This window comes from Trichosurus vulpecula, chromosome 6 (assembly GCF_011100635.1).
Source record: "Trichosurus vulpecula isolate mTriVul1 chromosome 6, mTriVul1.pri, whole genome shotgun sequence".
NCBI lineage: Eukaryota > Metazoa > Chordata > Mammalia > Diprotodontia > Phalangeridae > Trichosurus > Trichosurus vulpecula.
In genome coordinates, this window is record NC_050578.1 from 139,344,082 (window position 1) to 139,354,952 (window position 10,871).

Below are 10,871 nucleotides of genomic sequence, written 5' to 3' on the forward strand. Positions count from 1 at the left end.
TCCCATCTACCTACACATGCACATTTGTACATATACACACACTATAGCTATATAAATCTATACATATATATCTGTATCTATCTATGTTCAAGAGTGTACTGGGGTCAGGTTGAACCAGTTATCAAGAGCCAATTGTTAAATTTTCAGTGTGAACATACATACACACGCACACACACACACATATATATACATATACGCATACACACATATATACATATATACATACACACATATATACACATGCATATACATATATACATACACACATATATACATATACACATGCATATATACATACATACACACATACACACACCCATATATATACATGCATACACACACACACACACACACATATATACCTCAAGAAGTGGAGCTAGAAATCAGGGCTTGGTTTTTGTTGTTCTCATCATTGTTGATTGTTTAGACTTAAGAAAGTAATGGAGAAACTGTTAATAATGTAGGCCAAACTTGAAAGTCGGTCTTGCAAACTTTTTTTTTGGAGTGGGAGGAGGTGACTGCTAAGCATTTACCAGGATGCCCCTGTGTGTATACATGCATGCGTGTATATGTACGCATGTATGTATATACACATATATCTATTATTTATCACAGTGTGGATATTATACACACAGGTGTAATCTTATAAAATCTTCTTTCTGTAGAGTACCATAGTGATTGTCAGAAACTTCATTATTTCTTGAAGTACGTATGTAGCAAACTCTAGTGGCCTGTATGTTAAAATAAACACTTGCTTTCCGCTTTGGATTCCATGCATGCCTATTTCTCTTTTGTTGTTCAGTCATTTTTTCAGTCATTTCTGACTCATTGTGACCCCATTTGGGTTTTTTTTTTGGCAAAGATAACTGGAGTTGTTTGGCATTTCCTTCTCCAGCTCATTTTACAAATGAGGAAACTAAGGCAGAAAGGGTTAAGTAACTTGCCCAGGGTCACATAGCTAGCAATTACAGCAGTCTAAAAGTGGAATGGGGGTACCTTAGAAAGTAATGAGTTTCCCCTCACTTCAGGTATCCATATGGTTGCTGGAGACATCACTGAAATATAAATTTAACCTGATGACCTGGGCAATTCCTTCCTGTCCTCAGATTCTGGGATTGTAGGATTATCCTGTTTTGAATGTTACTTTATGTTACTTTTATGTTATGCTTTCAAGTTTTTTGAGGTTTTCATTTTCAGAACAAATGATTCTTTTTAAAAAAGTGAAGCTAAAAGAAATAAAGCTCAGAGAATACGACTTTTTATTTTTTTTAGGAAAACATGAGTGTGTTGCCAGGAGAGCTGACAGAAGAGTATGTGATTAATAACAATGACAATAATAATTATTATAATAACAATAAATGGCATATATTGAATTCTTTTTAGCTTTAAAAGTACTTTGTGTTTAACAGTGCCATGATTTGCACCCATTTCCTGACTCCAGATCATGTGCCCTTTCCACTATACATATGAAGCACTTTTCAGGTAAAAAGGATTAAAAATGCTAGTTATTATTATTGTTTATTGTTGTTATTATTTACATACTTTGCTGTCAACTATCCTGGGGACACACTCATGTTTTCCTTAAATAAAATGCACATGTTAGGTAGCACAGTGGGTAGAGTGCCAGACTTGGATTCAGAAAGATCTAAGTTCAAATCCTGCCTCAGACACTTAATGTCTGTGTGACACTGGACGTGTCATTTAACCTCTGCCTCAGTTTTCTCATCTGTAAAATGAGAATGATATTGGCTCCTGCCTCCTGGGGTTATTGTGAGCATCAGATGAGATAACTCATGAAGCACTTTGCAAACCCTAAAATGATATGTTGTCCTTATTATTACTCACTACCTGAGGAGCCAATATTTAATTGTTTGCTTCTGTGTGATATGAAGGGCTTGGCTCAGACTGGTTGGATTTAGATGATTTCGAAAGCTCCTTCTGATTCTAAGTCTATCATAACATTTACAAAGCGTGTTACAGTCTATAAAACACATTATATTCATTATCCCACGTGATCCTAACAGTACCCTGTAAGGTAGATTTTGTTCCTATCCCCATTTTGTAGATGGGGAAACTGTGACTAAGAGAGCTGAGATGACCTGCCCAAGGTCACACAGGTAGGAATTGTCTGAGGCAGGAATTGAACCCTCATGTTACATACTCCAAATCCAGCAATATCTATGGAGCCATGCTTGTGGAATGGAATTGTGAGACCAAAGCTGGCTCTTCTGGTGATGTCTGGAGTAATATTGGAGAAATGGTGGGGGAGGGTGCCAGGCTCAGATGGCTAGCTAGCAGATAAACATACTCACATGCAAAAGAACCTGGATAATGATGTCAACGAGAAATGTAAAGATGCATGGAGTCCCAATCATTCTGCAGCTGATGGCTTTTTCCCTCCCAGGAAGAAGAAGCGAGCTGTCATCATGATGGTGATGGTTGTTACCCTCTTCACTGTATGCTGGGCTCCTTTCCATGTAACTCACATGATGATGGAATACAGTAAGTGCTTGTTGTTCCTAGTCTCAGGATAGTGCCATTCCTTTGCCTCTCATAATTAGTACATGACTAATAATATATAATTATATAATATTATATAACAATAATATGAAATAATTGAAGAGAGGGACCTTTCACTGAGGGCAGAAAGTACTTAATATTTAACATTGGCCCATTCCCCATTCTTTCAGAAGCACCAGACTGTTGGGCCAAGGGACCAGGGTGGTAATTAGCCTACATTTCTGCAAGCACGGCTTGAATCATTGAAGGTACTATGGAAGTTCCCAACATTCTTTGGCCATACCAGTGCAACACACATTCCCAAAAGTCAGTCTTCCTATTCTAATTTTAAAAGTGTGCACATTGTGAGACTTAAAAGATGAAAATTGTCCCAATTTAAGTCATGGCTTGAACCTGGTAGATGTCCTGGATTTCAGTCAGAGACTTCTGTTTTATTTTCTTTTATTACCTAAGATCTTATTTTTCCCCATTGTGTTTTTGCCCTTACAACCTCATGTTCTATTAATATGCTAGTGAATGTTGAAAAAGCACAGAGAGAAAACCCACACTGTTCAGAGTCTAGAGCTTTCAGATTGACCTAACTGGAATTGATTATAAACTTAATTTAGGGAAAAATAGAGATGTGTAACCCTGCTGGCTGAGGATCTCACATAATGTAAAGGGTATGAGTTGGATTTGAGGGATTTCTCATTTCTCTGGCCTATTGCCCTCCCAGGTCATCAGGATACCTCACAATCTACCACCACCCAAGTTATTATCATAAATCCTCTTTGTAATCATGTGACTCAACAAGGTTCAAAGAATGGACTGGTTTCTTTTTAGGTCACATGGGTTCCCAAAGTGGGCAATATTGCTCCTGGGGGGTGCTGGAATGGTCCAGGGGGGTGGTAGTAACTTTGGGTGCAATTGGGGGGTGTTGAATAAAAATAAGGGGGTGATGGAAGCATAAGGAGAGAAGATAAAATTTCGAAAAAGCATTCTTACAAGTTTCATCTATTGTATAACAGTTAAAGTCATAGGGATTACATTTTTTTTCCAAACGAACACCCAAAATGCAAGTGATAAACAATCAGTAGTCAAGTCTGCTGACAGATCTTAACAAGCAAGTGTTGGTAGGCAAGCATGCCACACATTGTTGTGAAGTCCAGCAAGCATCAGTGGGAATATGCGTTTGTAATGTCTTGTTTGTAATATGATACCATGCAGTTACATGATACAATATTGCATCATCAAAATTTCAATGCAGGAAAACCCCAGAAATTTACATAAAGGATTAAATTTGAGATGTGTCATTTGAAAAATATATTTTTTGAAATGATGCAAATTAAGAAAAAAACATTAAAGTGTTAAAGAAAGTAGATTTCCAGGGGGCTCTGAACAATTTCTTTTTAAAAGGGAGCAGCAGGTCAAATAAGTTTGAAAACCTCTGTTCTAGGATAAATAAAGCAAATGAGGTTCCACAGACCTCATGGGAAACAGTGGCATCTATCTACAAGCTACCTAAATAAGAAATCTGAGTAACTGAGTCATGCCCTTGGTAGTACCCCAGGAAGTGTTGCTTCTTGAGTGTTGCTCAGTATGATTCTCCTGCTGAAGCTCTCATGGTTTCCCCTAATTAGTGTCTCATTCACTTTCCAGTTCCTTTGGATAGTTATACAATATAGCTTATGGCTTTCCATGCCATAGATGAAGCGATGTGGGTAAGCACTCCACATTCCCACTTCCCATTGTGGTTCTGCTGCTGGTCAGGGACTAGTACCTCTCTTCAGCAGTTGACAGTGACCTTCTTTTGCCATTCCCAGCTCATGGTGGTCCCAGAAAGTAGTCCAGGAATCATAGGACATATTCCAAAATTGCCCTGTCTTGGCAGAGATACTTGGCCTTCTGAATCCATCCTGCTCTTAATTCTGTGACTCACAAAGGTTCCTACAGACCTTCTGAATTGTACCTTCATAGAATCCTTCTCAATAGATGGAACCACTTGACCCCCATGGATCTTCTAAATTGTAGCCCTGTCCCCGATATCAGGTTGGGTCAGGGTTGACTGCTCAGTGCTCTCCCCCTGCCCCCCACCAGTATCAGAACAGTGTGTCTCCTACCTGTCTTAATGACTCCCATCTGTCTAGAGCAGGGGTTTTTAACTATTTTTGTGTCATGAATCCCATTGACAATCTGGTGAAGCCTATGGGACCTTTCTCAGAATATTTTTAAAAATTCTTAAATGAAGGAGATGCTAAATTTCAGTTAGAGGTTAGTGAAAATAAAGATGTAAATTTTTTTTCTGTCCAAGTTCATGGAGTCCCTTAAATCTGTCCACAAATCATCTGTGGACTTCAGATTCAGAAACCCCACTCTAGAGGTTCAGTAGGACCTCTAATTTAGTGTTCCCTTCTCATTTGGGTCCTTAAGACTCATAAGTCTTGGAAAAAACTGGGTGAAATTTTTTGAATTACCTGAACCTCCTTTCCTTGATATACAGAAGAGAAAAATGGGAAGGAAGGCAAGGGTTACCAAGACCTTCTGTAATATTGCCTTGCCAGGAAGAAAAAAAATTTGCAGCCTCCTATGTGACAGGCACATTGTTACATCAAAGGAATTTTAAATTTCCAAAGTCCATAAAAATCTTCCTGTGATGTGCACTCAACACTTTGTGACATGGTGGAAAGAAATACTGGGTTTAGAGTCCAAAATCTTGGTTCTGAGTTCCAGCTCTATCATTTCCTGTCTAGGTGGACCTAGAGAAGTCACTTCACATCATTCTCAATTTACTGATCTGTAAAAAGAGGTGGTTGGAGTGGATGATCTGTTTCCCTTCTAAGCTGCTCAAGTTTGGAGATTGAGTGTAAAAAAACCTATTTCATTAATAAATACAACTAGAAGTTGATTTTATGAAAAAAGTGTGTTTTTCCATTTTGTGGGCCTGAGGCTTAGGGACTTACATGCGCTCCCACAGCCAGTGAGTTTCAGCAGCTAATGGGCAAATCCCATCTTCTGCCACTTACACCAATGCACTGCTCATAGTATCAGGATATCTTTTGGAAAACCAGGAAAATGGGTGGTGATATTTTATCACTATCCCTACTCAATGAAGCTGTGTCCTAAAACTATTGGTTTTCTTTTCTAGGTAATTTTGAAAAGGAATATGATGATGTCACAATCAAGATGATTTTTGCCATCGTGCAGATCATTGGCTTCTCCAATTCTATCTGCAATCCTATCATTTATGCTTTCATGAATGAAAACTTCAAAAAGAATTACCTCTCTGCGATCTGCTTTTGCTTTGTCAAAGGGTCTCTCTCTCCAGGCAGAAGGCGCGGCAGGCTGAATCATCGGAAGGGTCCAGTGGAGGAAGTGAGGAGAGAAGCCTTCAGTGATGGCAACATAGAAGTCAAATTGTGCTAGCAACCAGAAGTAGCATGAAGGCCCAAAGGCATCTCACCTAGCTTAGCTCTGACCTTTTGGAGAATTCTCTATTTGGAGAACTCTGTATTTGGAAATGGACATTAATTGCAGCTCACATTTGGCACTTCTGTGCATTATACAGAATCATTTTGGGCAATTTCCATTTGGAGGAAGAAAGGTTAAAGGCTTTTTGTCAGCTTTGAATGGTAGAGTGTTTAATGGGTCTGTGGTTATTTTGGATATTTGTTGCAGTGAGTGTTGGATTGGAGTATATCCAAAAGTGCTAATGTCTCCAGAAGTTGCTAGGAGAACTAAATACATGTTTCCATGTGATGTAAGCAAAATGGACATTGATGATTTTGTTGGATTTCTAAAATATGGAGCCATTTCTTTAAAGGATGGGTACTGAATTCGTTGAAAAATATTGTAGTGTTATCAGCTTAAATGTATAGAGATCTTTTGGTATTCAGAGTAACTAGCCAGTACAAGGGTAGCTGGGTGGCACAGTGGATTGAGTGCTGGACTTGAAGTCAGGAAGACTCATCTTCCTGAGCCCAAATCTAACCTCAGACACTTACTAGCTGTGCAACCATGGGCAGGTCTCTTAACCCTGTTTGCCTCAGTTTCTTCAACTGTAAAATGAGCCAGAGAAGGAAATGGCAAGCTACTACAGCGTATTTGTCAAGAACACCCCAAATGGGGTCACAAAGAGTTGGATAAGACTGAAAAATGACCAAAGAATAAAAAAATCCATTCTGATGATATAAAGTCATTGAAAAGGAATGTAAAAGACTTGGAGGATTACAAAGTAAATTTTGGTAAAATCATTATTCATGTCCAATCCTGCAAGTCCACTTCCACTCCAATCCAATCCAAATGTTCTGACACTTGACAAAGGTGGGAGGGGGGATGTTGAGAAATGAAACAATCTATTGCTCTACATGTGTTTGTCTATATTGAGATCATATGCTTGTAACTAATTCTGTTTAGAGCTCTGGAACATACTCTAAGGGTTTCTGTTTTCATGGGGCATGTGCCGGGGGAATGAAGCATTGCCCCACAGAGAGCTCCAGCTGATCTTCTGGTTGTGGCAAGAGGGTTCCTCTAGGAGAACCCAGGATTTGTTCTGAAAGAGTGTCCCCATCCCCATACTAGGTGGATTTGGCTCCACACAGTCCTAGATGCACTTTGGGATATCCCTTCCATTATTGTCATTCTCCAGGTAGAATGAGATTCTCCTTTGATGGCTATGATGAATTCAAAGAGTTTTGGAAATGGTAGGGACTTATGACTTAGGCAAATAAGAGACCACCCCCTTTAAAGATAATTAATTTAAAACATTGAAAGATTAAGGGAAGTTTTAGAAATTTCTGTTGTTTGGACATCACCTTCATTTCCTGAGAGGACCCTCAGCTCCTCCCTCATTTATTCCTTAGATAAAGAATTCAAAAGAGGGTGAGAGGAAAGAGGCAATTCATCACAAGCTTCCAACTCATACATTCAGCCTGAAAGTGTATATAATGTTCCATATCTATATAGTATTCATTCTTGGCACCACTCCTACCACTTTCAGTCTTCAAGAGTTCCCTGGGGAACTTTGCTCAGAGGCAAACAGTGTCATCCATTCAGGGTTCCAGGTGGTATTTGAATCCATTTTATCTTTACTTTTCTAAGCTGCCTCTATGGAATTTTTGGTAATTGCCATTTTGGTCAGTACCTAGGAAGTCATTCTATCTATGCCTCCCAGCAAGGGTAATGAGATGTGCCCTCAAGCTTGAAAGGAGCAGAGAATGTGTGTACATGTGTATTCCTGCAGGAAAGTACTAATTTTTGAGTGCAGTTCACTATGATTATTTGGTATACTGACTCAACAGCTTTCTCTTCTGTCTATACCCAGATCAGTTAATATCCCATTTCATTCCTATTTGCCATAGACCACAGAGACTAGACACAAAGAAATGAAAGACTTAGCAACTAAGTGAGAGAATGACTAGCAGGTGGATGGATGGATGGATGGATGGATGGATGAATGGTTGGATGGATGGATGGACAGATTCATGTATGTTCTGATTTTTTTAAGCAACCTCTCCCATGACCCCACCAGAGACAGAATTGCTTGCTCCTAGGATGACAGATTTAGAGCTGGTAAAGATATTAAAAGCCATTGTGCAAGACTACATTTTTCAAAGTAGAAAATAAAGGTCTAGGAAAGTGAAGAGAATTTTTCTGGACCCAAGTATGAGCCCAAGATGTAAATTCTTTCCCTTCCTCACCACAGGTCAGACTTCTGAATTGAGAGGGGAATGGATGAGTGAATTAAAAGATGGGTGGATGGCTGTTCTTTTTGCTTTCTCTCACCCTTGGAAAAATGTCCTGAAGGCTCTCCTTTTACTCCTATATTTGCTATTCTTGCCGTTGGTTAGGGATCCCAAGCCTGAGGTTCTGCCTCAGCTTGGGTCCTCTGGCCTAGGGCCTATTGGGAAAAGCAGAATCTCATAGTTGGGCTCCTCCTTTGGTCCTTGGCTTGCCTCAGGGAGAAGAAAGCATTGATTTTCTCTTGCTCTTTCCATGGTTTCTGACTTTGCTCCTAGCAAGAGAGAAAGAGTTGAAAGCTCTCCCTTGACCTTTGTCTTGCCCTTCTTGGGCTGTTGAAGGAGGTAAAGCTTGGCAGCTAGACTCCTTCTTTGGTTCTTAGTTTTCCTGTTCCTTCTGTCCCCTCTGATTTTGCCCTGCTCTAGTTTTGGGCTTAATAAATGCTTGTTCCCTTTTTAGTCTTCTTAAGCCTTACTTTTCTCCACCTAACCTCTCCCCTGATCTCCAGTTTGGTACCTCCAATGGCATATTGGACCAATTTAAAATTGGATGGCCTTTAGACATCCATCTTAGATACTACACATCCAAAACTGAACTCATCTTTCTTCTCAATCCTTCCTACCTTCATCATTAATGTCAAGGGCATCCCCTTCCTCCTAGTCCCTCAGGATCATAACCTAGATGTTGTCTTTGGCTTTCTCACCCCTATATTCATTCTGCCACCAAGGCCTGTTGATTTTAGTTTCAAAACATTTCTTATATATACCCCCTTTTCTTTGACACAGCCACCACCCTAGTACAGGCCTTCAGCACTTCATGCCTAGACTATTACAACAGCCTCCTGGTTGTACTACCTGCCTCAAGTCTCTCTCTTCTCCAGCCCATCCTCCATCCAGCTGTTACAGTGATCTTCCTAAAGTGAAGAGCTGACCATGTCACCCTCACACTCAATAAACTCCATTGGCTCCCTCTCAACTCCAGGACCAAATACAATGTATTATGTTCAGCACTCAAAGCCATTCATACCTCCCCTTCCAGTTTTCTTACCTTGATACCCCACCCCATACTCTTCAAACCAGAGACATTTGTCTCCTGACTGATCCATGAACAAAATACTATTTCTTGGATCCAAAAACGTTTTCTGACTGTCCCCAGTGCCTGGAGCTCTCTCCCTCCTCATGTTCAATTCCTGAATTCCTTCCAGTCACAACTAAAATCCCACCGTCTGCAGGAAGCTTTTCCCAAACCCCCTTAATTCTAGCTGGAAATAAACTCTAATTTATCTCCCAAGAATTTTGTATCTAGCTTGTTTGTACATAGTTGTTTGTATATTATTGCCCCCATTAGACTGTGAGTTTGAGGGCAGAGCCTTGCTCTCTTTTGGCTTTCTTTGTATGCCCATGCTTTTTGCAGTGCTTGGTAAACAGTAGGTGCTTAATACATGTTTATTGATTGACTCCACATATTTTATAGTCTATCAATACTGCTCTTCTTGCTGTTCCTCATACATGATATTCCATTTTCTGACTACTTTTTCTCTATCTGTCCCCCTATGCTTAGAATGGCTTTCCAACCTCACCTGGCTTCCTTTAAGACTCAGCTTAAATCCTACCTTTTGCAGAAGGCCTTTGCTACCTCTTCCCCCTCCACCCCTCTGCTAGTGTCTTCATTCAGAGACAACCTTCATTTTACATTGTATATATCTTGTACGTACATGGTTATTGCATGTTATTTCTTCCATTAGAATGTGAGCTCCTTGAGACAAAGGAGAGACAATTTTTGCCTTTCTCTGTATCCCTAGGGATTGTTACAGTATCTGGCACATGATACCTGCTTAATAAAAGTTTGTTGACTGACTGCTGTTACTTGTGTCCTATTCCATTTTTTATAAGGCTTTGTACTGAGGTATTATTTCATTAATCTGACTAAGGTCTAGGGTGTTACCCTTCTCGTGTATATTTGCATTTTATTAGAAGCTCTTGAAAATTGAAAATGCTTTTGAGAATTATAGGGACAGACCTTTGGTGATACAGTATAATAGGTATCGAGACAAGTCATGGTAGTGGGGAGATATTTATGATTAGAGGGGCATTTCTTAGACCTACCACATATAAAGCTCTTCATACTTACTCATGGAATAGAATTAAATCCTTCATCTCATGCCATATGGTTTGTTCCTTACAAAATCTAATCAGAATGTAGTTCCATATTCAGAATGTCAGCAATTTGTATTTCTAGCTCATTAAAGTCCTCTACTTCTAAATTTGTAGAGTTTTGTGGTGCAGCTAGGAAGGCATATCTTCCAGGATGGGAGGGGCAAGTCTCTCCATAATCTGCCCTCATTGGGATTATTGTATTCAGTTTGGGGAGATCATAACTTAGGGAATACCCTGATTAGTTGGCCAATGTCCAGAGGAAGGCAGAGTGGTGAAAAGTCTTGAGTCACTTAAAGATCAGTTGAAGGACATGGGTTGGGTGGTAGCTGGGAGAGGAGAAGACAAAATGGGGTGGCTGGGTGGAAAGCATGAATGCCATTTTCAAATTTTTGAAGTCTGTCATTAGAAAGAGGGATTTAGAGGGGGGCAGAGCCAAGATGGTGGCTGGAAAGCAGGGACTTGTGCGAGCTCTCACCCAGG

At 39.9% G+C, this 10,871-nt stretch overlaps 1 protein-coding gene across 1 annotated transcript in view; it reads left to right on the top strand.

Moving 5' to 3' along the window:
* QRFPR (pyroglutamylated RFamide peptide receptor) overlaps window positions 1-5,922 on the top strand; it is an 84,442-nt gene extending 78,520 nt beyond the window's left edge. The window contains exons 5-6 of the mRNA XM_036764801.1: window positions 2,405-2,502; window positions 5,645-5,922. Of these exons, the coding sequence (XP_036620696.1) occupies window positions 2,405-2,502; window positions 5,645-5,922 (376 nt within the window). The remainder of the gene's footprint in view (window positions 1-2,404; window positions 2,503-5,644) is intronic.
* The last annotated feature ends 4,949 nt before the right edge of the window (window positions 5,923-10,871 follow it).